Source organism: Bombina bombina, chromosome 9, assembly GCF_027579735.1.
Source record: "Bombina bombina isolate aBomBom1 chromosome 9, aBomBom1.pri, whole genome shotgun sequence".
NCBI lineage: Eukaryota > Metazoa > Chordata > Amphibia > Anura > Bombinatoridae > Bombina > Bombina bombina.
In genome coordinates this window covers 186759519-186784950 of record NC_069507.1, presented here as the reverse complement: position 1 = coordinate 186784950, position 25432 = coordinate 186759519, and the positions used below count along the sequence as shown (strand labels likewise).

Sequence of the window (25432 nt, the reverse complement as noted above, 5' to 3'; positions counted from 1 at the left end):
ATGTCTTAATGTACTCTGAAAATAAATCATAAAACAAATAAACAATTGGATATAAAAAAGAAATCATGGAATAATTTTCTATAACAAAATGTACTCTAAATTTTTGACTCATCAAAGTAGCCACCTTTTGCAGATATAACAGCCGAACACACTCGTGGCATTCTTTCTACAATAGAAATTAAATATTGCTAGGAAAGTTCTTCCAAACACTGTTGAAGAAGTTCCCACAAATGTGTTGCACTTGTAGGTCGCTATGCTTTCACCCTTCTGTCCAGTTCATCTCAAACCAGCTTGATGGGGTTTACGTTTGGAGACTGTGCTTGCCATTCCATGATTTAACACCTACAGTCTTGTTCTTTTCTTCAAAGGTAGTTCTGACAGAGCCTGGAGGGGAGGTATGTTTTGGGTCATAATCTTGCTGTAGGATGAACCCTTGACCAACTAGGCATAAACCAGAGGGTATTGCATGGCGCTGCAAAACAAAATTCTGTGGTTCTTTGCAAGTCGCCAACTTTGGATCCAACAAAAGAGCCCCAGACCATAATGCTTCCTTCTTTATGTTTGATAGTTGGTGTCACACACTGAAGAACCATCCTTTTGACATCTTAACGGCATAGAAAAACCCTGCATGATGAACCGAAGATCTCAAATTTTGATTCATCAGTCCATAAGACCTTTTTCCAGTCTTCAGTAGTCCACTGGCGGCGCTTCATGGCTTAGGCAAGCCTCTTTTTCTTATTTTGCCATCTTAGCAATGGCTTTCTTACTGCCACTCGACCTGTCAAACCTGCATCTTGAAGTCTTATCTTCACAGTTGAAACTGAGACTTGCTTACTTCAATTAGTGTTAAGCTGTGCTTGAAGCTGTTGTCCTGTGAGCCACCTGTCACACCAAGCTGATTCTGTTGTGGCTTTGCGTCTGGCAGTCCTCCTCCTGTCAGAGTTTTCTCCAGTTTCCAAGAGCCTTTTGATGGAGTAGGAAACTGTACTCACAGACACCTTAGCTTTCTTTGCAATTTCTCTAAAGGAAAGACCTACACTTTTAAGGGTTGTAATGGTCTGTTTGTCTTCCTTTGCTAATTTCCTTTTTCTCACCATTCTGAGAGCAATATACTACTACCTGCAGTACAATACTGTCCAAATATTGCTTAAGAGGGTGTAGTAACACTGCTTTTATACAAACAGAGGGCTTGTAAGTAATCAACAAAAGTTGGGACATCTGTAGGAATTGTTAGCATAAACTTTCAAGGCTTAATTTACTTACATTGCTGCAGAACAACTGTGAGTTTTTAACCCATTACTTCTTCCTTGAAAAAGGCATTTTTGTAAAAATGAAATGTACATTATTTTTCAGCTTTTGTTAACCTAAACTTTTTTTTTTACACCTCTGGCAGTTTACCGCTTACCTTTGTACCATTTCAGGTTATTCACTGGACTTGAACTGCTGAAATTTCAATAAAAACTGGAAAAATTACTGTGTTCTAAAACTTTTGACCGGTAGTGTTTGATAGGTTATCTAGTGAGTTATCCACATGAGATTGCTATGCTCTTTTTCTATTGTATAGTTCCCTCTTTTTTGCTTTATTAAGCATTTGGGCTCCCCTTGTATATGTGATAGCTTTAGTGTTTTTTCTATCTGTATACATATCTTTGAGTGTACATTACCTGATTATAGTTAATCCTATGGCCCTTTTTTATATGACATTCTTCTTTTACATGATATTCTTTCTATCTGCAGTGACAGCGTGCTATCCGATCGGCTGGAACAGCTGTTATGCAGTATTGTTTACACAGCTGATACTACGTGATGACGTCATCTTTGTTCCGTCGGTTGGATACACTCTGCCTCTGTGTGAATGCCGCATTGTGTCTCTCTGACTTCTCGTATCAATGTTTGGATCCCAGGTATGACTCTGTTTTTAAAGCAAGTGATATATGTACCCTAATGTGTGCAGATGCACCATTTTTCATATGATTGTACAGAGTTTATTCTATCTGCCTGACACCTATTGCTTCGATCCAACCGCTATTTTGGGATTTTTTTTTCTGATGTTGTTCAGAGGCTGACAGCTCTGTTTTTTTTATTCATTGTTACTTTTTTTATCACTATATGCTCATTTAATTTTGCTCTCTTATTTAAGAGATGATTAGAGGGTGTTTAATCAGTTTGTTTACTGTGGTTGCCAAGGCAACCATTTGGCGTTTTTTTTCTGTTTTGAACCATTGGGTGGGGTTTTGTTTTCATTGGCTGTTTGTTGTATAAATGTTTGTATCTCACTTTGTTACTTTGTCTGAGGAAGGGGATACAGTCCCCAAAACGTCACAATAAGGCTCCTATTTTGAGCGAGTGCAAGCCATTGTTCACATATATACATATATATATATATATATATATATATATATATATATATAGTCAGAGGACGGGGGCAACCCCGAAAACATTCACATAAGTAAAGCTTTTTTACTCACTTGAATACGGAGAGTGCCTTTCTTCTAATTTTCTATTGGAGTTATAGAAAATGGTTGAGAGGAGCGCTAGACTCGACCCACTTAGCCAACCTCTGGTCCTACCTCCTTCCTAGGTAGTTAAAAAATAGGAGAATCTAAATGTGTGTAGTGTAGGTGGCGCTAGAATATATACTTAGTATACCTAGCAGTGGGTTAATAAACCAACGATACTATGTTGTCCTGGGACAGTTTTTTAACATCCTCATATAAAAATTCTTGAGTCAATAATTGGAGGTAACTCGTGCCTGGATTAGAATTATGTACAACTTTTTAATGATAAAAAAGGTAAAAACACAATAAATCAAAAACACAGTAAAAATAATCCAAGCTATCTCTCATGCAATTGGCCCAAACACTCTTCAATCACAACCGCTTCTTAATAAAATTGCTAATACAAATTACTCTATGTGAATGGTTTAGGAGATATACGTCTAAGGAAAAAATATGCAGAAAGAGACAGGTATATGTTTGACTATCTGGCTTGGGTTCTATTCCCGATACAAGTCTCTGTGTATATGGGGGACTTTCTTCTATTGCCGTAACAGACAGACGTGTAACTGCCTGTTTCCACTCGGCCCGTAGTATCAAATAGTCCTTGTATTTTGCCTTGTCACAATGGTACACCTGCTTGAAATCTCATGAGAAGGGGGAGTTCCCCGGATGAAATATGCAATCTTATTCAAATAGGGGCAAATCCCCACTCGGAACAACAGTCTTATGATGTATTCAAAATAGTAACACCGGAGTCTGTATTCAATGAACAGTTTCCACAGACAATCTTAGTCCGGTTAGGTGGTATGGATCACACTTTTGCGGGGAGTTACTGACATATAGATACTCTCACCTGCTGGTCTTTGTCCGGGTGCATAAGCTCTTATAGCGATATTGGAAGTCTGGTTAAGTAGTGGACCTTCTTGTCCCTGTGGGTAACTATCTTCACTTGCGCAAGCCTTATCTGAGTTACCTTTTCACCGCAGCCTCTCCGTGACACTCTGCTCTTCAAGTACTTCGTACGCAGAGCCGGTTACTGCTGAGTATCCTCTTTGTCTTTCACCTTTCTACGCGTTTCACCCCTAAGGTGTGGGGCTTTTTCAAGATGCAGTTTGAGATAAAAAAAATGCCTTTTATTTCCCCTAGTAGTCTTTGATTCGCTGATAACTTTTCACTTCCTATGGTCACTCTGGAAGTGAAATCTTCCTCAAAAGGTGGGATCCTCATGTCTATACAGGTAAGTATATTTTCTTATTTTTCAACCCATTTAGCTCAAGCAGGTTATATACCCTTGATATCTATAAGGATCTTTACACTCCTTACGTTTCCATGAGAAAGAACATTCAATCTCAACTAATAAACTTAAAATGCTAAACAGAGTTTATGATGGACTCAATAAGAATTAGTAAAAATTATTAAAAATTATACATAATTCCCTATGGGGATCGAACCTTGGATCCCTGTATCTTAAGTCTGAAGTGTTACCTCCAAGCTATTGGCGCGGCTATATTAAACCATCGTGTTTGAATACTAGTATTATAAGGACCTCTAATTTACAATAAGAGCTTTACTCGCAATAGAAACCTCGCTATCTCTCAAAATTGCACTTATATCAGAAGGTCCTAGTTAAATATTGGGTTCTCGCTTCACCCGAGTTAATGTTCCTAATATAAAAATTAATAATATAAATATAATAATATACATAACTCCTTTCCATTTAGGGGAATTGAACTCTGGTAACTTAGATTGGAGGACTGTGGACCTAACCACTAAGCTATAGGTCCATCCAATTGTTAGACAGTACTATGGAATATAAGTCGATCTAATGAAATTCTTCCTATATTCTTAATTGGAATAATAATATGGATTACGGTCCTCTGAATGACAAATCTGTATTAATCTATGCTACTAAGTATACTGTCTCTAGATTAATATATTCGATAAAGAAACCATATTGGTGACATTTTCGATGATTGGGAACATAATAATGTATTCTATAATTGTAATCATGATAAAAATGGAATAATATCAAGTTCAGAGTTTAAACCATTTGGGTGTAGTGTGTTAAAATTGTAAATCATTTCCGCCTCCTTTTTCAGGAGTGCAGTTTCTAAATTTCCCCCTCTCCAATTTCCTTTTATTTTACATAGGCCCCAGAACTTAAGGTCCTTGGTACTGTTCCTATGTACCTCTCTGAAGTGCTGGTATAAATGCGTCTCCAGCATGCCTTTTTCAATGTGCCAGAGGTGCTCACGGATTCTATCCCTCAACATTCGTGATGTTTCTCCGATATATATCAGGCCACACGAGCACTGCAACATATATATCACACCCCTACTATTACATCTTAGGACATCTTTAATTTTATATTGAATATTTAATCCTGGGATACTGATGTCTTTCTTTTTTGTGCTATGCTTACATGATTTACATGAGATACACGGATAGAATCCGTTTAATTCTTTACCACATAGATCTCTATCTTTCCCTTTACGGCACATTTTTCCTTTAAATTCGCTAGGGGCCAACATAGATTTAAGGTTTTTAGTTTTTTTAAAAACCATTCTTGGGAAAGGAGGTAATTTATCTCCCACTATAGGGTCGCTTTTGACAATGTGCCAATGCTTCCTCAATAGTTTCCTTATCTTATTGTGATCATCATTAAATTCGGTTATGAATGGTACATCATATTCATCTACAATCGAGTTGGTTTTGGGTTTATAACTCAGTAATGTGTCCCTATTGGTTTCCCTAGCTCTTATAACTGCATTATTTATAATTTCCTCTTTATAACCCCTTTCAACAAATTTTCCTTCTAATAGTTTGATTTGTTCTTCAAAATCACCCATTTCAGTGCAATTTTTCCTGATTCTCAGGCACTGTCCTACCGGAATATTATTTTTCCATTTAGAAAAGTGGCAGCTGGATGCATGGATGTAGTTATTAGAATCAGTAGGTTTGAAATGGGTCTTAGTTATTAATTTATTATTCTCCACTCTAATGTCCAAATCTAGAAATGTTATGGTTTCTTTGCTTATTTGATAAGTAAAAGATAGTCCTTTATCATTATTATTCATTATTCCGAACATCTTAATCAAATCTTCTTCGCTCCCTTTCCATAAAATAATGATATCATCGATATATCTTTTAAAGAGCACGAGACTCGCACCGAGCTCCGCAAACTGGAGAAATCTGTTTTCCCAGTCTCCCATAAACAAGTTTGCGTAGCTCGGTGCGAATCTCGTGCCCATCGCCGTTCCCTCTATTTGTAAAAAATAGTTATCATTGAATGAGAAATAGTTATGTTCCAAAATGAAGCGGATGCATTCAATTAGAAAAGTTCCTTGTTCTTTTTTTAGACTTGGATCTTGTTGTAAAAATCCCTCTATTGCCTCTATACCAAGGGTATGGTTGATATTAGTATACAGTGATACCACATCACAGGTCGCTAATATGTAGTCTTCTTTCCAATCCATTTCGTTAAGTGTTTTTAATAAGCTTGTAGAATCTTTTAAATAGGTGTCTAGTTTGACTACATATTTCTGCAAAAACTTATCGACATATTCAGATAAGTTAGCAGTAAGGGAACCTATGCCAGAGACGATAGGTCTTCCGGGTGGATTCACTAAGTTTTTGTGTACTTTCGGCAGGTAGTAGAAGATGGGAATTATTGGGTGTTGAGGTTTTAAATATATAAATTCTTTATCTGTCAAAATTCCCTCTTCCTGTCCTTTCGAAAGTATCTTATTTAATTTCTCTAAAAAATTTTTCGTTGGATCCAAAGTTAACTTTCTATATGTCTTCTTATCGTTCAATAATCTATATGCTTCTTCTTTATATTTAACAGTATCTAGAATCACCACCCCCCCCCCCCCTTTATCTGCCATTTTTATGGTAATAGTCTCATCATTTTGCAATTCCTTTAATATTTCTCTCTCTTTTTTAGTCAAATTTCTCTTAGTGTGTTTACCTGAACTTTCCATTTTTCTTAGGTCAGCTAGGACCATCTTTTCAAATGTTTCTAGGTTACTACCTTTATCGTTACTAGGGTAGAAATTAGATTTAGTCTTCAGAGAAGTATGTTGATATATTTCTTCTTTCTTATTACTATTGGCACTGTTGTTATATCTATCAATAGGGTTTTTCAGAAAAAATCTTTTAAGAGTAAGATTTCTTACATATTTCCTGACACTGATATAGGTTTCAAACTTATTTAGTGATTTCGATGGTGCAAAGGACAGTCCTAGTTTCAATATCTTTTCCTCGTTTTTACTTAATTCCCTTTTACTTAAATTAAAGATCCCTTTGGTCGTTTTAATTATTTCTGTCTTTTTGCCTCCATTCTTTCCCCTTCCTCCTCTGACTCCTCTTTTTGTCTTTTTCCTATCCTTGGTGTGTCTAGTCTTTGATTTTTTACATTTCTTAATGAGGGTCCTTCTCTTGGGGGGCTTCTGCCCAAAAAAGCCAACTCATTTGTTGTTAATTCTATTCGTTCCTCATTTGTTGTAGTGAGCGGACCAAATCTATTGGTTGTTGGTATAGTTATCTGTTTCGGTTCTGCCTTTCTATTTTCCCTTTTTTTGGGGGGATTATCCCTCTCTAAATTCGTTCTCTCATTATAATCTCTTTCGTCTGACCTATAGTCTCTCTCTGGATATGTAACTTTTCTCACATCCCTTCCGTGTCTTTCTCCATCTCTAGAATCATTATAATTCTCATGTCTATTCCAACCTGTATTATCTCTTCTATCATAATGATAGTATCCCCTACCTTGGTTGTATGGTCTATTAGGAAAGAATTCGCGATAAGGCCTTATATATTGGTTATAGCTTTGATAATAGCCTTGATTATATCTTCTCCTTTGATTATAGTTTCTATCATGATATGTATAATCTCTCATATTAATTCTATTTTCATTATAATTCCTCTGAAAATTCCCCTGAGCCATTAGTTGGGAATTTCCTTGTCTAGTCTGATCTCTAGTGGGTTCTCTGTTATTATGTCTCCCCTCTTCCCACCCGTTATTGCTATTATTAGTATTTGCTTTATTAATGTTTTCCCTTAAAATTATTTCTTGCTCTTCTGTTTGGTTCGATTCCTTTAAGTCCCTCTCAAATTTCTTACATTTAGTTAATACTATATCTCTTTTTACATTTTCCAATCTATCTATTAATACTTTTTGTTTGTCCTTTAATAGCTGATCTTCTTTCACCGGATCTAATTTTTCTTTAATGACTTGAATCTCATTATTAATGGACTCTAGACTCTCATTTCTAGATTTTTTGATAATTTTGATTAATCTTTTAGATGCCCCTACTAGGACCTCATCCCATTCATTTTGTAAAACTTCACTTAATTCAAAAGTACATTTCTTTTTGAATTTTAACCCTCTGGGTATGATATCTTGTTCTAGGTATCTATCCAGAAAAATTAATTCCATTTTTTGCCTTATTTCTCTATTCATCACCTTTTCTAGATCGCCCACCCATTTAATAATGTCAACCTTATCGGTTTCCTCATCTAACTTTTGGAATTCTTTTTTTGATAATTCAGAATACAATTTGTCTCTATACGTAAAAATATCCATAATAATTTAATTATAGTTGAGTTTATTTAGTCCCTGCTGCTCCTACTTCTTTGGAAGAAAAGAAAATTGGAGTTATAGAAAATGGTTGAGAGGAGCGCTAGACTCGACCCACTTAGCCAACCTCTGGTCCTACCTCCTTCCTAGGTAGTTAAAAAATAGGAGAATCTAAATGTGTGTAGTGTAGGTGGCGCTAGAATATATACTTAGTATACCTAGCAGTGGGTTAATAAACCAACGATACTATGTTGTCCTGGGACAGTTTTTTAACATCCTCATATAAAAATTCTTGAGTCAATAATTGGAGGTAACTCGTGCCTGGATTAGAATTATGTACAACTTTTTAATGATAAAAAAGGTAAAAACACAATAAATCAAAAACACAGTAAAAATAATCCAAGCTATCTCTCATGCAATTGGCCCAAACACTCTTCAATCGCAACCGCTTCTTAATAAAATTGCTAATACAAATTACTCTATGTGAATGGTTTAGGAGATATACGTCTAAGGAAAAAATATGCAGAAAGAGACAGGTATATGTTTGACTATCTGGCTTGGGTTCTATTCCCGATACAAGTCTCTGTGTATATGGGGGACTTTCTTCTATTGCCGTAACAGACAGACGTGTAACTGCCTGTTTCCACTCGGCCCGTAGTATCAAATAGTCCTTGTATTTTGCCTTGTCACAATGGTACACCTGCTTGAAATCTCATGAGAAGGGGGAGTTCCCCGGATGAAATATGCAATCTTATTCAAATAGGGGCAAATCCCCACTCGGAACAACAGTCTTATGATGTATTCAAAATAGTAACACCGGAGTCTGTATTCAATGAACAGTTTCCACAGACAATCTTAGTCCGGTTAGGTGGTATGGATCACACTTTTGCGGGGAGTTACTGACATATAGATACTCTCACCTGCTGGTCTTTGTCCGGGTGCATAAGCTCTTATAGCGATATTGGAAGTCTGGTTAAGTAGTGGACCTTCTTGTCCCTGTGGGTAACTATCTTCACTTGCGCAAGCCTTATCTGAGTTACCTTTTCACCGCAGCCTCTCCGTGACACTCTGCTCTTCAAGTACTTCGTACGCAGAGCCGGTTACTGCTGAGTATCCTCTTTGTCTTTCACCTTTCTACGCGTTTCACCCCTAAGGTGTGGGGCTTTTTCAAGATGCAGTTTGAGAGAAAAAAAATGCCTTTTATTTCCCCTAGTAGTCTTTGATTCGCTGATAACTTTTCACTTCCTATGGTCACTCTGGAAGTGAAATCTTCCTCAAAAGGTGGGATCCTCATGTCTATACAGGTAAGTATATTTTCTTATTTTTCAACCCATTTAGCTCAAGCAGGTTATATACCCTTGATATCTATAAGGATCTTTACACTCCTTACGTTTCCATGAGAAAGAACATTCAATCTCAACTAATAAACTTAAAATGCTAAACAGAGTTTATGATGGACTCAATAAGAATTAGTAAAAATTATTAAAAATTATACATAATTCCCTATGGGGATCGAACCTTGGATCCCTGTATCTTAAGTCTGAAGGGTTACCTCCAAGCTATTGGCGCGGCTATATTAAACCATCGTGTTTGAATACTAGTATTATAAGGACCTCTAATTTACAATAAGAGCTTTACTCGCAATAGAAACCTCGCTATCTCTCAAAATTGCACTTATATCAGAAGGTCCTAGTTAAATATTGGGTTCTCGCTTCACCCGAGTTAATGTTCCTAATATAAAAATTAATAATATAAATATAATAATATACATAACTCCTTTCCATTTAGGGGAATTGAACTCTGGTAACTTAGATTGGAGGACTGTGGACCTAACCACTAAGCTATAGGTCCATCCAATTGTTAGACAGTACTATGGAATATAAGTCGATCTAATGAAATTCTTCCTATATTCTTAATTGGAATAATAATATGGATTACGGTCCTCTGAATGACAAATCTGTATTAATCTATGCTACTAAGTATACTCTATATTCTAATTTTCTATGCTACAATTTAAATTGCTTGGTACTAGCGTGTGCTGAATCCACTTGGGATATATATATATATATATATATACACACACATACACACATATATATATATATATATATATATATATATATATATAAAATCTATATGCACACACAAATATATAGTGCATATCCCCCATTGACCACTGCATTGCAAATAATCTGTATACAAAATAAATATATCATCTCCTTTGCTGTGGACAATTAGGAACAGACATAAATGAGCTACTGTCTTAAGCAATCACTGTAGAGAAGGTTGCAGGGTAATGGACCTAAAGTGTTCACTTCGTTTTATATGGTTGCAGAAGAAAAAGCATAATTTTTAGGATATACATTGCATGACATGCTGCCAAAATAAATTATAAAATGTAATTGAAAACTTTTCTTCTAAAAACATTTTTAAATTTAAAGGGATAAAAGTAGAGCAATAGTAAAATGCTCTAATGCACTCAATCATTTTATTCTTACTCTCCTGTGTGCCAGTAGCTATCGCCTAGATTACGAGTTTTGTCTGTAAAAACTTGCGGGGCTAACGAGCATTTTTTTCCAGCGCTCCCTTAAGCCAACGCTGGTATTACGAGTTTTCTGAATGGCTGCTTTAGCCTCAGAAAAGTGAGCGTTCAGCAAATTTAGCTCCACTTCAACCTTCAATACTAGCGTTGCTTAAGTCAGCGGTAAGCTGGAAAAACGTGCTCGTGCATGATTTCCCCATAGGATACAATGGGGCTGAGCTGGCTGAAAAAAAACCTAACACCTGCAAAAAAGAAGCGTCCAGCTCCTAACGCAGCCCCATTGTTTCCTATGGGAAAATACTTTCTAAGTCTACACCTAACACCCTAACATGAACCCCGAGTCTAAACACCCCTAACCTTACACTTATTAACCCCTAATCTGCCGCCTCTGCTATCGCTGACACCTGCATTATACTATTAACCCCTAATCTGCCTCTCTGGACACCGCCGCCACCTACATTATCCCTATGAACCCCTAATCTGCTGTCCCCAACATTGCCGAAACCTATATTAAATTTATTAACCCCTAATCTGCACCCCCATGTCGCCGCCACCTACCTACACTTATTAACCCCTAATCTGCCGACCGGACATCGCCACCACTATAATAAATGTATTAACCCCTAAACCGCCGCACTCCCACCTCGCAAACACTATAATAAATTATATTAACCCCTAATCTGCCCTCTCCTAACATCGCCGCAACCTACCTACAATTATTAACCCCTAATCTCCCGTCCCCAACGTCGCCGCTACTATAATAAAGTTATTAACCCCTAAACCTAAGTCTAACCCTAACACCCCCCTAAATTAAATATAATTTAAATAAAACGAAATAAATTTACTATAATTAAATAAATTATTCCTGTTTAAAACTAAATACTTACCTATAAAATAAACCATAAGATAGATACAATATAACTAATAATTACATTGTAGCTATTTTATGATTTATATTTATTTTACAGGCAACTTTGTATTTATGTTAACAAGGTACAATAGCTATTAAATAGTTAATAACTATTTAATAGCTACCTAGTTAAAATAATTACAAAATTACCTGTAAAATAAATCCTAACCTAAGTTACAAATACACCTAACACTACACTATCAATAAATTAATTAAATAAATTAAATAAACTAAACTATAGTACAAAAACAAACACTACATTACAAAAAATAAAAAAATATTACAAGAATTTGAATCTAATTACACCTAATCTAAGCCCCCTAATAAAATAAAAAAGCCCCCCAAAATAATAAAATTCCCTACCCTATACTAAATTACAAAAGTAATCAGCTCTTTTACCAGCCCTTAAAAGGGCTTTTTGTGGGGCATTGCCCGAAAGTAATCAGCTATTTTACCTGTAAAATAAAATACAAGACCCCCCCAACATTACAACCCACCACCCACACACCCCTACACTAAAACCCACCCGATCCCCCCTTAAAAAAACCTAACACTACCCCATTGAAGATCACCCTACCTTGAGCCGTGTTCACCCAGCCAGGCACCGATGGGCCAAAAGAGGACATCCGGAGCGGCAGAAGTCTTCATCCGATCAGGGTAGAAGAGGTCCTCCATCCAGCAGAAGTCTTCATCCAATCGGCATCTTCTATCTTCATCCATCCGGCGAGGAGCGGGTCCATCTTCAAGACATCCAACGCGGAGCATCCTCTTCTTCCCAATGACTAACGACGAATGAAGGTTCCTTTAAATTACCTCATCCAAGATGGCGTCCCTCGAATTCCGATTGGCTAATAGGATTCTATCAGCCAATCGGAATTAAGGTAGGAAAAATCCGATTGGCTGATGTAATCAGCTAATCGGATTGAAGTTCAATCCGATTGGCTGATTGGATCAGCCAATAGAATTGACATCGCATTATTGTATTAAATTGTTCACAAATAGCTCCTTATCTTTTATTTTGTTGTTTGAAATTCTGCATTTGCCTGTTCAAACTGCCACCTAAACTGGACATTTCTGCTGTATTGGCTATAGAAAAGTTATATAAAGTAATAGACAGCAGCAGAAATCAACCTTCTAGTAGGGGGCTGGAGAGAACCAAACCCATTAAAAAAGAGTGTTACTGCAGCAAATTTGAATACAATGAACTCTTATGAACTCTTGCCTAGTATATTGTCTCCTTAATATCCCTTTAAAATGAGCCTATGCATTTTCTATTAGTGTTTCTGACTGCAACTGTAAATTACACAGAATATAAAATGAGAGGGATTGTATTGCAAAATGTTATAACTTGATCAGCCAGAAATGCCCCCTCTGAGAGATAGTGCCTTAAGCAGTTTCCTGCATTGCCTAATACAATTTCCAACATTGGTCAGCAGTTTATAATAACAAGCAAATAAACTAGGTATAGATTGCACTTTAAAGACGTACCTGAGGCCAAAGCAACAGCTTAGGGAAACATCAGAATCAGGATATCCTTCTACCTTCCCATGGTAATAGCAGAGATCCTAATTTAATAAAGAAAACAAAATCAGCTCTAGCCAAAAAGTCATTGGATTTAGGTTTAGGTTTGGCTGCTGTCTGTGGAACAAAAAAATTAGCTCCAGCTGAGACAGGAACAGTTACATTGACATATTGTGATTTATTGCTCTCTGAAGGATCTAATTTCTAATATTTCTAACATACACCACCTTAATCTATATAGTATGTACTGATGTTTTGAACAGTACACTTTTCAAATCATTCATAAACAATGTTTTCTAAACTGCACAGGTGTTATATACTAATAATATACTTCACTGATATCTCTTTTGACCCCAACTCTTTCAAAATAGCTGATCACAAGCATCAAATGTATGTTTCAGTAAAATAATTAGTGGAACCACTGAAGTTATTTATACAATATCACAGGAAAAACTGTTTAAACACATAGCAGGATAAAAATGGAATTTTATAGGCACAAATGTATATAAACAGCATGGAATACATATAATTAGAACACTGACTAAGAAGATAACCACTGGATATGGTAAAGTGTTAATGATTTGGATAGAACATACAATTTTAAACAACTTTCCAATTTACTTCTCCAATCAATTTTGCTTAAGTGGCGTGTTATCCTTTGCTGAAGGAACAGCATTGCACTACTAGCAGCTAGCTGAACACATCTAGTTAGCCAATCACAAGAGACAAATGTGTGCAGGCACCAATCAGCAGCAGCTCCCACTAGTGTAAGATATGTGCGTATTCTTTTTTAACAAGGGATACCAAGAGAACGAAGCACATTTAAAAACAGAAGTGAATTTAAGAGTATATTGAATGACATGCTCTATCTGAATCATTCAAGTTTAATTTTTACTTTCCTATATCGTTAAATAAAAAATAACCACTTATTGCTCTATTGGGTTCAAGGATGCGGTCTAAGGTAGAGCTTAGTGTAAGGGTAATTTTGTGACCTTACATATCACTAGTGTCCTGTTACCTACTAATATTTTTTTTTTGGTGGAGACCAAAGACAAACAGGATTACTTTAGAGACCATCCTGGAGTCATTTGATGATCATCAAACTACTTTAAAAATAATTGGCACATCATCAGGCTTGTAAAGTCATCAGCCAAGGTGAACAATTCTGGGTGATGACTTCAGAATGATTAGCAGATTACCTTACTTCACAAGCCTGAACAGCCATTGAATGACTCTAGAGTCATCTCATTTAAATATTTTGGCCTGTGGGCATTCTTCAGATTGGCTTCTGATGACTAGTCTGGGGGTCATTAATTAATTCACAATGACTTCGGGAAGATCATCCTTTTTGACTAGGGGAGATGACAACCCTACATACACAAATTGTCAATACATATTTATGTGTATTAGGACTAAAGTCCCTTTCAGGAATATTATTGTTATTTCTATTACTTTGACTGCTTCAAGAATTGTTTGTTTACTCAAATTAGCCACATAACAAGTGATATGAACATAAACTGAAGATTTTCTTTAAATCAATAACATATGTTGGTGCTGAACATTTAATACAGTTATGGTAATAATATCCTTTTGCCAGCAAAAATAGTCTGCAACACATTGCTCAGCAAAGCATTTTAATCATCTGGCAGTAAAGTGATTAAACAATGAGGGTGAGGGCTTAAATTATACAAAATGAGGTATTTAATGTATAATTGATGCCATCACACTAACTATATACACGGATGTTTTAAAGACCCATTTTTTTTAGTATCCTAATGTTTTTAATGTTTAGTAATGTTTTGACTATTTTTCTAAAACATGTGCTTTCCTGTCTGGATATTGTATATACATCTGGATACCAAAGACAAGCTAAATATGATGTGTATGTGCTAACCGAATAAATGGAAATTAGTTTTTAAAGTATGTGCAGAAAAAAATAAAAGAATGTTTAAACAACGTTAAAACTATAGTGGCTGAAAGTTCCTTTAGACATAGAACCAGATTGCAAGGGGATCGCTATTTTACACTCCCACTCGAATGTTAACTGCGCTTAAAGGGACAGTCAACACCAGAATTTTTGTTGTTTTAAAAGATAGATAATCCCTTTATTACCCATTCCCCAGTTTTGCACAGCCAACACGGTTATATAAATATACTTTTAACTCTGTGATTAACTTGTATCTAAGCATCTTCTGATAGCCCCCTGATCACATGACATTTTATTTATTATCTATTGACTTTCATATTAGCCAATAAGTGCAGTGTCTGCTACAATCCACGGGCGTGCTCACAATGTAATCTATAGGGTTTACCTGAACTAGCTCCCCCTGCTGTGAAAAGCAAATACAAAAACATGTGATTAGAGGCGGCCTTCAAGGGCTTAGAAATTATTATATGAGCCTTCCTAGGTCTAACTTTCAACTAATAATACTAAAAGAACAAAGCAAAATTGGTGATAAAAGTAAATTGGAAAGTTGTTTAAAATTACATGCCCTATTTGAAACATGAAAGTTTTTTTTGGACTTGACTGTCCCTTTAAAGTAAAGTTTTTGTGCGCGTTGAGTTGCACTTGTATTATGAGTTAAAAGTATCAAAATAACAAGAGTATTGCATTGAGCAATGATACATTTTTATTGGACTAACTATACATTTATAAGATGACAAGCTTTTGGAAGAATGTCTTCCTTTTTCAAGTCTGAAGTTAAAAGTACAAAGTTATCGCTTGCACGCTTACCCGATTTATGCAAAAAGCTAAAGTTACAATATAGCGCGCACGATAACCTATTCCTCCATAGAAGTCAATGGAGAAAATAAACTAACATCCTATTCGCGCTAACCCGAATGCATTTTGTCAAGTGCACTAACCGGACATAAAAATATGAATATTTCACATTACAATGTTCTTCAAATAGCATAATATGTTCTATTTATTCATAAACATATTTCTACATATATCTGATATTTTTTTGGTACAATATATATCTATACCTATATATATTTGCCCGTTTGTGGGCTTGCAATAATTAATCAGCCATTACAAGTGGCTGGTTCTGCTACTGCAAACTCGCGGTAGCAATTAGCACTTATGAAATTAACCAGAGATCAGATCTCTGGTTAATTTTATAAATGTGCTCCAAAATACTGTCTAGCATATTTTATTAAAAAGTAAAGATAGCAGCATCTTTATTTTTTAATAAAATGACGGCACTTGGCAGTAATTTGGGATTAAAGTCGGTGGGAGTGGGGTGTTAGAAAAAAAAATGGCATTGAAAAGTGCCTTTACATTGCGGTCTATGGGAACGGTGTGTTCCCAGTAAATATATAGGCTTATATGTGTAAACACATATTAACACATAAATATATATGTATATAATCATATACATATATATTTAAAATTGCTGCCATCGCTGTGCTACTTACCCCCTTTGCTGCGCTGAAGTTCTGATGCTGTCTCTGACGCCATCATAACTTAGCTTCCATAGGAGCCTATGGAAGGGAGCTCTCGTGAGTGCAATGCTTCCCGGCAAAGTAAATGTGAGGTCACTTTCGCATTGCTGTGAACTTGTAATACCAGAGCACTTTAGCATTCCCTGGTATTACACAGAGGAGCACAAAAATATCGCTTTTATGAAAGCGATATTTAGCGCTCCACTTGTAATCTGGCCCTTATTAAATAAGAAATGTTATGTACCCATAGAACAGTTCATTTTTAGCAGATAACTACCTTTAAGGGATAATAAATTCAGGCAAGCAGCATATACCTTTTTTGTATTCAAAGTAACTTTCTTCTACACCCCACTGCCAATCCCTCTTGATTACATAGCTTTTCCATAGAAAATACTGCAGTATTGACAGGATCAGTATAGGTGTCAGTTTCCGCAGGCAAAATGTCAAGTTGATCCTTTATCAAGTTAACGTCACCCATGACACAGGTTATTACCCATGCAAAATAAAAAAAATAAAAGGGAAAATTGAACACTAAACCAATTTGTTTCATATCTCTGCTGCCTTAGACTAAACCTGTCCTGGTTTACACAACTTTGCATCCTGCAAGAGGGTAATACAGCCAAATTGAGAGAAAATGTATATATTTCTAATAATTGTATTAAAAGGACTTAGGGCCTGATATTCAAAACCTCGCCGATCAGGTGAGATATTCTAAGACGTCTCGTCGGTACAGCGAGGCCTTTAAAAAAAAAAATTAGAAACACAAATTTTATCTTGAGACATGTTTATGTTGCTATGTAGAGGTTTTTTTTATGTGAAACAGAGACTCCGACATTACAATACAAGGTCTAAACAAAATCCCAAAGATTTTGTGTGATTTCTCTTCATGCCGGTGAGGTTTTGGCGCTCTACAAATAACCGATAATAATAATAATAATAATAATAATATGATATGGTTTAAAATAACAAATATAAAAATTATTACTACACAATCAGGTGTTTCACAATGGCGGATACACATATGCAAAGGGGGAGTGGGGTAGCGGCTGTGGGTGGGATAAGTGGTGAGTAACATTTTGGCTTGGCTAGTAGTACAGAGATAGATAGATTAATAGATAGATTAATAGATAGATTAATTAGATAGATTAGATAGATATAGATAGATATAGATAAATATATTAAATTGTGCGCCATTTTGAGTAGCATGATGAAATCTTGTGTGGTCCCACACAGGACGTTAATCATCCCTGTATCCAGTTTATCCACACTGTATACGCTACCCAGCTGTCACTCAGTAGTCGTCTCAGTTACCAGATCAACTCTCAAAGTATCGTAGCGCTTGTTATTATAATTGTTTTATTTTATTAGTTATTGTGCTTAATTTATAAATTAAACTTTATCATAGGTATATACATCATGTACATTATATAGTGTTTGTTACTATCTGCAGTTTCAGGCATCCACTGGGGGACTTGGAACCTATACGGGGGTCCTACTATATACTGTACATATACTGTATATATATATATATATTATATGTATGTATATATATCATGGTGTGAAAACTAACTTTATATTTTTATTAAACTTTTAATAAATAAGGTTGACCTTCTAGGACTCTATGTTATGTGATACACTCAATAAACGCAGTGTGTGCTGTATTTATTCCTAATTTTATCTCCATATGTCCTTGCAAGTACATGCTACAAACACATCACATTGCCTCTAAATAAAAAAAAAGACAACAAAACAAAGGAAATTGTTCCACATGTTTAATCTGCTCTCTAAACTAAATAAAATATGCATGATTAAACCTTGTCTAGTAAAATACAGCTGCCAGGCATGTGCCTTAGAAAGCTGTTTATTTATATTTCTGGAAAATGATTTAATAGTAATCGGCCACCCTTGAGTAAAGATGTCTAAATGACTTCTAAATAACTCTTAAATATCTCAAGCCCATAATACCGATTATTAGTTGCACTGCACAAAGTACAATCCTTTCTTTTCACAACGATCCCAAATGGGATGTGGGTTGTTTTATAATTCATTGGGTCTTTGTAAGCTTTGAATTCATTTGGCTTACATTTTCTCACATTGAATTTTCTCTTTCTATTTGTCTGTATCGTTATTTGTATGTTATAAATAAATTATGGGTTAGGCTTCAGAACTGAATAGAATTTACAGATTACTACGCACGCAAACTTTAAGGCGCACAAGGTTTAAAATTAGTTTCTACAAAGTCCATTTAGTGAACACTGTGATTCATTACATTTATTTAATTCATCCTTAATTTATTAACCATAATCTCTCATCCTTTCGCTCCCTAGAATAACTGCACCTTTTGAGAGAAGTGAAAACAATTCTATGCAACTAGTTTGAGACATGGTTGGTTCAATGTGTTTCCATAGCATAGAATAAATAAAAACTGTTTGTGAAATTAAGATTTTACTGAATTATTAACAGCATCGTTGTAACTTAAATATTGTGTGATTTATGAAGATCTTTATCTACCCCTTGAGTTGCAAATTAAAGGGATACTGTACCCAATCTTTTTTCTTTTATGGTTCAGACAGAGGCCCCTATTTAAGAAAGGTCTTGCGGACCTGATCCGACACTGCGGATCAGGTCCGCAAGACCTCGCTGAATGCGGAGAGCAATACGCTCTCCATATTCAGCATTGCACCAGCAGCTCACAAGAGCTGCTGGTGCAACGCCGCCCCCTGCTGACTCGCGGCCAATCGGCCGCCAGCAGGGGTGTCAATCAACCCGATCGTACTCGATCGGGTTGATTTCTGGTGATTCCTGTCCGCCTGCTCAGAGCAGGCGGACAAGGTTATGGAGCAGCGGTCTTTGTGACCGCTGCTTCATAACTGCTGTTTCTGGAGAGTCTGAAGCCTCGCCAGAAACACGGGTCGTCAACTTTTTAATTTAATCCTATTATAAATTTTTCTTTGTTCTCTTGGTATTTTTATTTGAAAAAACAGGAATGTAAGCTTACAAGCCGGCCCATCTTTGGTTCAGCACCTGGGTACAGCTTGCTGATTGGTAGCTAAATGTACCCACTAATCAGCAAGCGCTATCCAGGGTGATGAACCAAAAATGGTCTGGATCGTAAGCTTACATTCAAATAAAGATAGCAAGAAAATGAAGAAAAATTGATACCAGGAGTAAATTAGAAAGTTGCTTAAAATTGCATACTCTACCTGAATCATGAAAGAAAAAAAAATTGGGTTCAGTATTCCTTTAAGCTCCAATGAAGTTGTATCTATCTCAGAACCGTTCACTTCTTGGCGCATTGAATGAATACAGAAGGAGAGGAGAGAGGGGAGAGAAGAGAGAGAGAGAGATGGAGGGAGAGAGAAAGAGAGAGAGAGAGAGAGAGAGAGGGAGATGGAGAGAAGGAGGAGAGAGAGAGAGAGAGAGAGAGAGAGAAAGAGAGAGAGAGAGAGAGGAGAGAGAAGAGAGAGAGAGGGAGGGAGAGAGAGAGAGAGATACTATAATGATGATGTCCCTGTTAAAATCTTTTAAAAAGACACAAACACAAATTTCCCTATGTTTTTTGGAGTACAGGTTAATTGCACGTCACTTATTAGCAACACTACACACTATTAAAGGAGATAAAGCAACATATAGGCCCTTCAACCTGCAATGAAATCCTTAAACATCTGACAGTTTGTTTGTCAATAGTCATACACATTTGTGATTTTGAATTATGATGCAGATAATGTTTTTTGTGTTTTTGGAAGGTAACAATTCTGAGCTTGATAGGTATTAAAGGGACATGAAACCCCAAATTTTTCTTTCATGATTCACATAGAGAATACAATTTAAACAACTTTCTAATTTACTTATTTTATCTAATCTGTTTTATTCTCTTGGTATCATTTGTTGATAGAGCAGCAATGCACTAATGGTTTCTAACTGAACACATGGGTGAGCCACCAATCAACAGCTAGAACCTAGGTTATCATCAAAGGATAACAAAAGAAGGAAGCAAATCAAATAATATAAATACATCGGAAAGTTGTTTAAAATTGTAAGAACTATCTGAATCATGAAATAAAAATTTGGGTTTCATGTCCCTTTAATGGTAGAAACATTTTGGGATTGTGGTTACTGGAAAAACAAACTTACAATAACAGCCAAATTTCATAAATGATTATCTGCCAAGAACAACAGCAAAATTGTGATCAGCTCCTTATTTGTTTAAAAAAATAACAATAATATTGTACAGGTTGTTTATTTTGGTTATAAAGCAATAAACCTTTGGCAGTGAGATAGGGTTGCAAATTATTGAAACCCTTTCTGGGAGCCATATTCTTCAAAGCACCATCTAGATAGAAAAGTAATTAGCAGAAAATTCTAATGATGATTTATATGCAGAAAAAGCACCTGAAATATGTAAGCAATAATTAGCATGTGAAATGTTCATATGGTAAAAGGGAAAATGTACTTTTATTTAGCAAAATAAATGTTGAATGGGACATTAACCATTAAAGGGACACAGTCAAAATGTAATGGAAACGCCAGGTTAAAATTAAAGTTTCATGATTCAGCTATGGCATTTAATTTTAAACAACTTTCCAATTTACATTATCATTAAATTTGTTTTTTCTTTTGCTATTCTTTGTTGAAAGCTAAACCTAGGTATGCTCATAAGCCATTGAAGCCACCTCTTATCTTAGTGCATTTTGACAGATTTTCATATTTAGACAGTGCTAGTTTATTTGTGTCATATAGATAACAATGAAAAAAAAGTAGCAGCAATCCAGCAAGTGCAAAATCATGGAGCATTTATTCTGGACATGTAGGAGCTTTATACAGTGCAACAAAAGTGGCTCTTACGTGTTTCGTGTAAGGAATCACACTTTCGTCAGAGAGGTGTGGTAATACAGGTGTTGTGTCTGAGTTAATTGTGTAAACCCATTGTATGTAGGTGACATAGTATGTGATTCAATTGAAAAAACTTGTAATAATATAATACAACAAAATAAACAACACTGAATAGTGCTATATGCATGTTTAAACCACATATGATATTTGATACCGAAATGTCAAACAAAAAACAAAAACGATAACCAAAAATGATTGTTTCATAATAAAGAGAAACTCTATAATTGAAATAATAAAATAAAATAATAACAATTGTATAAATAAAAATAGTCTGTTGAATAGGTTAAAATCTTGTTTTTGCTTGATGTGAGAGACAATATATTTATAAACATATGTCCAATTGATTATTTTACACACGTATCATAGCTATAGATATATGATAAAGAAACTTTGGTCTTAATATTTTAAGTGTATAATTGTAAATAGACCTAAATGTCAGTAAACAGAGCATAGTAATAAGTATATTTATTAAGTATATATTTTCATATAATGATCTGTGATGTGACAATACAGGTGTTGACCAATTGTTATCAGCTATATAATATATTATATAAAAAATATGGCTCACTTAAAATTATTGTTATAATATATTTAAGATGAGTATTTTATTAAATCTTGTGTTTAAGGACTAGATTTTATAGGGAAGGGATTGTATATATTTAAATAAGCAACTGAGTAATGAATTCATTCAGTGTACAAATCTACATCCCATACAGAATTTAGTCCTTTGGGTTTCATGGCATTCAGAGTGAATATCCAATATGCCTCCCTTCTATTTAGACCTCTGAGTCTATCTCTTCCTTTTAGGCTTTAGGGAGCTTAATCTATTAGGGTAACAGCTAAATAAGATAATGGATTTGGATGTGAGAAAAATGTTTTGCCATTGGTGTTGTAAGTGGATCTTGTTCAATCGACAGTATGTGTTCCTAGACAAAGGGATTATCTATCATTTTAAAATTTCAAGTAGACTGTCGCTTTAATGTTCATGGTTCAGTTACAGCATACAGTTGTTTTTTTTTTTAATTCCAGTTTATCCATTATCAAATTAAGCACAAACTTTTTAATATGGCACACTTTAGAAAGCACTAGCTGTTACTTAAAGGGACATTCCGGTCAAGATTTAAATGCACATAGATTAATTACATTTTTTAATAGATACATATTTGTAATATACATGTATTGGCAAAAAAATGCTTCTAGTAAAAGTTATCATTGTTTTAGTGTTGGGGGCGGAGCTAGCTGCCGAAAAAGAGAGACGTGTCTGGCACTAGCTCCATGAGGGAACCACTAAATAAGTTTTGACAAAACAAAATCCTCTCAGCTAACAAGGTAAAGCGTATTTACAAAACTTTGACCCCTTTTTGATCAGATTTGAGGAGAGGGGGAGATTGTCATATGGGTATACCCAGCAAGGCCTTCACTCCTTTGCAGCATGGCTGCCTGCACTAGCTGCGCCACATCTTCCCGACAGCTGGATGTGTGACACCCAGAGCACTAAGCGATCCACGGTCCAATTGGACTTACCAGAGACACCCTCCTTGGACTTTGCTAGGGATAAGTCAGGCCGGAACAACCCGTGAGTACTACTATATGCACCTCCTGCACCCACGTAGGCCGCACCTGCATCCTCACACTTTCCTCTCCCTGTCCCTTCAAAAGACCTAACCTACTTCTTACCCACAAAGTACTCCATCATGATGGGCCCATAATCCACCAGAAAGGTGGGGAGGACCACCAGGCTTGGACACTTTATCCCTTGCACTGTAAGCGTGCTCTGACTGTGTAAAAACAAACCACTCTTTTACTTCCCCCTGCACTTGCTATTAACCAACGATGGTGCAATCTTGTAAAAATAAAAAAATAAAAGCAAACTTCCAACCCAGACGGACAGTTATGGATCATTTTGTTGCCCAAACAGATCCCACAGAGGATGGCCACATGGACAAACTGTTGCTACCAAAAGATGGTGACTCTGCTGACTTAGTGGCTTCAACCTTACAGGAATTGCAAACTTCTGCTCCAGCTCAAGTAACCCCTACTTTTATTCTAGACTCCTTGAAATCGTTATTAGAACCCACCATTCCTCATTTAAATCCCATATCTTGGCCTCCATATAGGATATTAAAAAAGATTTGACCACAACCAACAAAAGATTAGACGCAGTGGAAAGGAAACAGAAGGACTCAGTTGTTGATCAGGATAACCTGCTTTCATATACACAATTTCTTGCCAACCAAATCCCCACCTATAAAGACAAGCTCGCGGACATGGAAGACCACTCGAGGCGGAATAACGTGCGGATCAGGGGGATCTCTGAGACGGTTCCCCCTGGAGAGCTCAACGCCTTCTTATCAGAATTATTTGGTCTACTTGCACCTCCACACACCCCAAATGAGTGCCTCATTGACCATGCTCACAGGATTCATGTTTTTTTTTTTATAATGTTATATTGTTCTAACAGTTTTTATTCACAGGTATGACTGTATCCAAGTTTTATCTCTATTGTGTTATGTTTGTTACTATACATCCTTTATAACAAGGTATTTGCCCCTGTTTATCCTCAATTCCCAGCTCTCCTTAGCCCTAGGACCCGCATCAGTATACCACCCCACAGTATTAAAGAGCGGTGGTAGATCACCGTCAACCGAACCTAACCTTAGCTTTACTACCTTACACTCTCGATAATAACACCTTTATATCTCCCTGATGCTGGCCTATCTTTGTAGGAGCTGACAACCACTGATGTAAATTGCCAAGGTTTGCCTTTAAACCTGTAGAGCTCCACACCTCAGGGCGACTAATCTTTGCCTAGATAGCTCCAATCACTAGCTCCACTAAGCCCATTAAGCTATATTACTGGAGGGCGACCTCCATAAACCTGTCATATAGCTGCAACTTAGAGGACTCAGTAATCCTAATTAATTTATCCCCTTACATGTAGTGCACACAACTCTGACCCTCACCTTTCATACCAATGAGTTTCAAAGCCCTACCACATGGAGCAGACCACTCTTAAATTTTCACACACTGCCACCAGGTTTGTACACACCACACTATCTGACACCCTGGCTTACTTTGTACTTTGCATTCTGTATTTTGTACTATTCAGTCTGTACTGATACCATGATCCCTTTGGGAATACAACTACCCCACCCCCTGCTGCTGGGTTCTAAATTGTTTCAACTGTTACCTTGTTATTGATCTGCTTTTGTACTACACAGATATGTATATCTTCTAGTCTTCCTGTAGCCCCTCCTAAGTGCTTTTTCGAGGTATCCCTTATAAAAACTCACTATTTGGTCCTTTAATGTATTTGATAATTTGACTACATGTTAGTTTACAATGTCCTCTTCCATGTTGTCATAACTGATGTATATAACCTGTAACATTCTTCTTCTTTACCCTTATCTACTCTTACCTTTTTCTCCTCATCCCTAAGCCTGGTGCCCTCCTCCCCATTACCCTCTCTCTCCCTCCTCCTCCTTAATTTCATCTTCCAATCCTCTATATCTTTTTTACCACCCAGATATGTAATATCTCCCATATTGGGATACTCACCCTTCCCCCAACAACATACTCTGACCGTGCTCAGAGTCCACCAACGCGGTTTACCTGCATTAAAATACTGCATCCTTAAATTGCTTATAGTTACTTCAGCTACTACAATATTGTCTACTCCACTGAGACTACCCAGTCCTTTTCCCACACTCTCATCTTCTTCTTCCTCCCCCCCTTCTTTCCCCCCTTTTTTTGTTTATTTTTTAAAAAATTTTATTCCCTCTTGCAACCTAACCTTGAATCATTAATAATGACATTTACATGCATGACACATAACAGAAGAGGCCATAACTCCCCAACAAAACGTATCATCTTGCTATGATCCCTCTCCCGTAGCGGGGCCCATATAAACTTCCTGCAAGATACACACTAGTCCCAATCTGATACACCTCTACTTCACTCCAAACTTTTCCCAGTCGTGGAAACAGCGTCTTTTACTAAAAAATCACGGGGTGGGGGGTTGTGATTTTAATCCATAAAAT

The 25432-nt window shown here is 36.3% G+C and overlaps 1 protein-coding gene across 1 annotated transcript in view; it reads right to left on the bottom strand.

The window, feature by feature from the left end:
- ADAM12 (ADAM metallopeptidase domain 12) overlaps positions 1 to 16977 on the bottom strand; it is a 510388-nt gene extending 493411 nt beyond the window's left edge. Inside the window, exons 1-2 of the mRNA XM_053692967.1 lie at positions 16894 to 16977; positions 13020 to 13096 (exon numbers count right to left, since the gene is read on the bottom strand). Coding sequence (XP_053548942.1) covers positions 13020 to 13096; positions 16894 to 16977 — 161 coding nt within the window. The remainder of the gene's footprint in view (positions 1 to 13019; positions 13097 to 16893) is intronic.
- Between the last annotated feature and the right edge of the window lie 8455 nt (positions 16978 to 25432).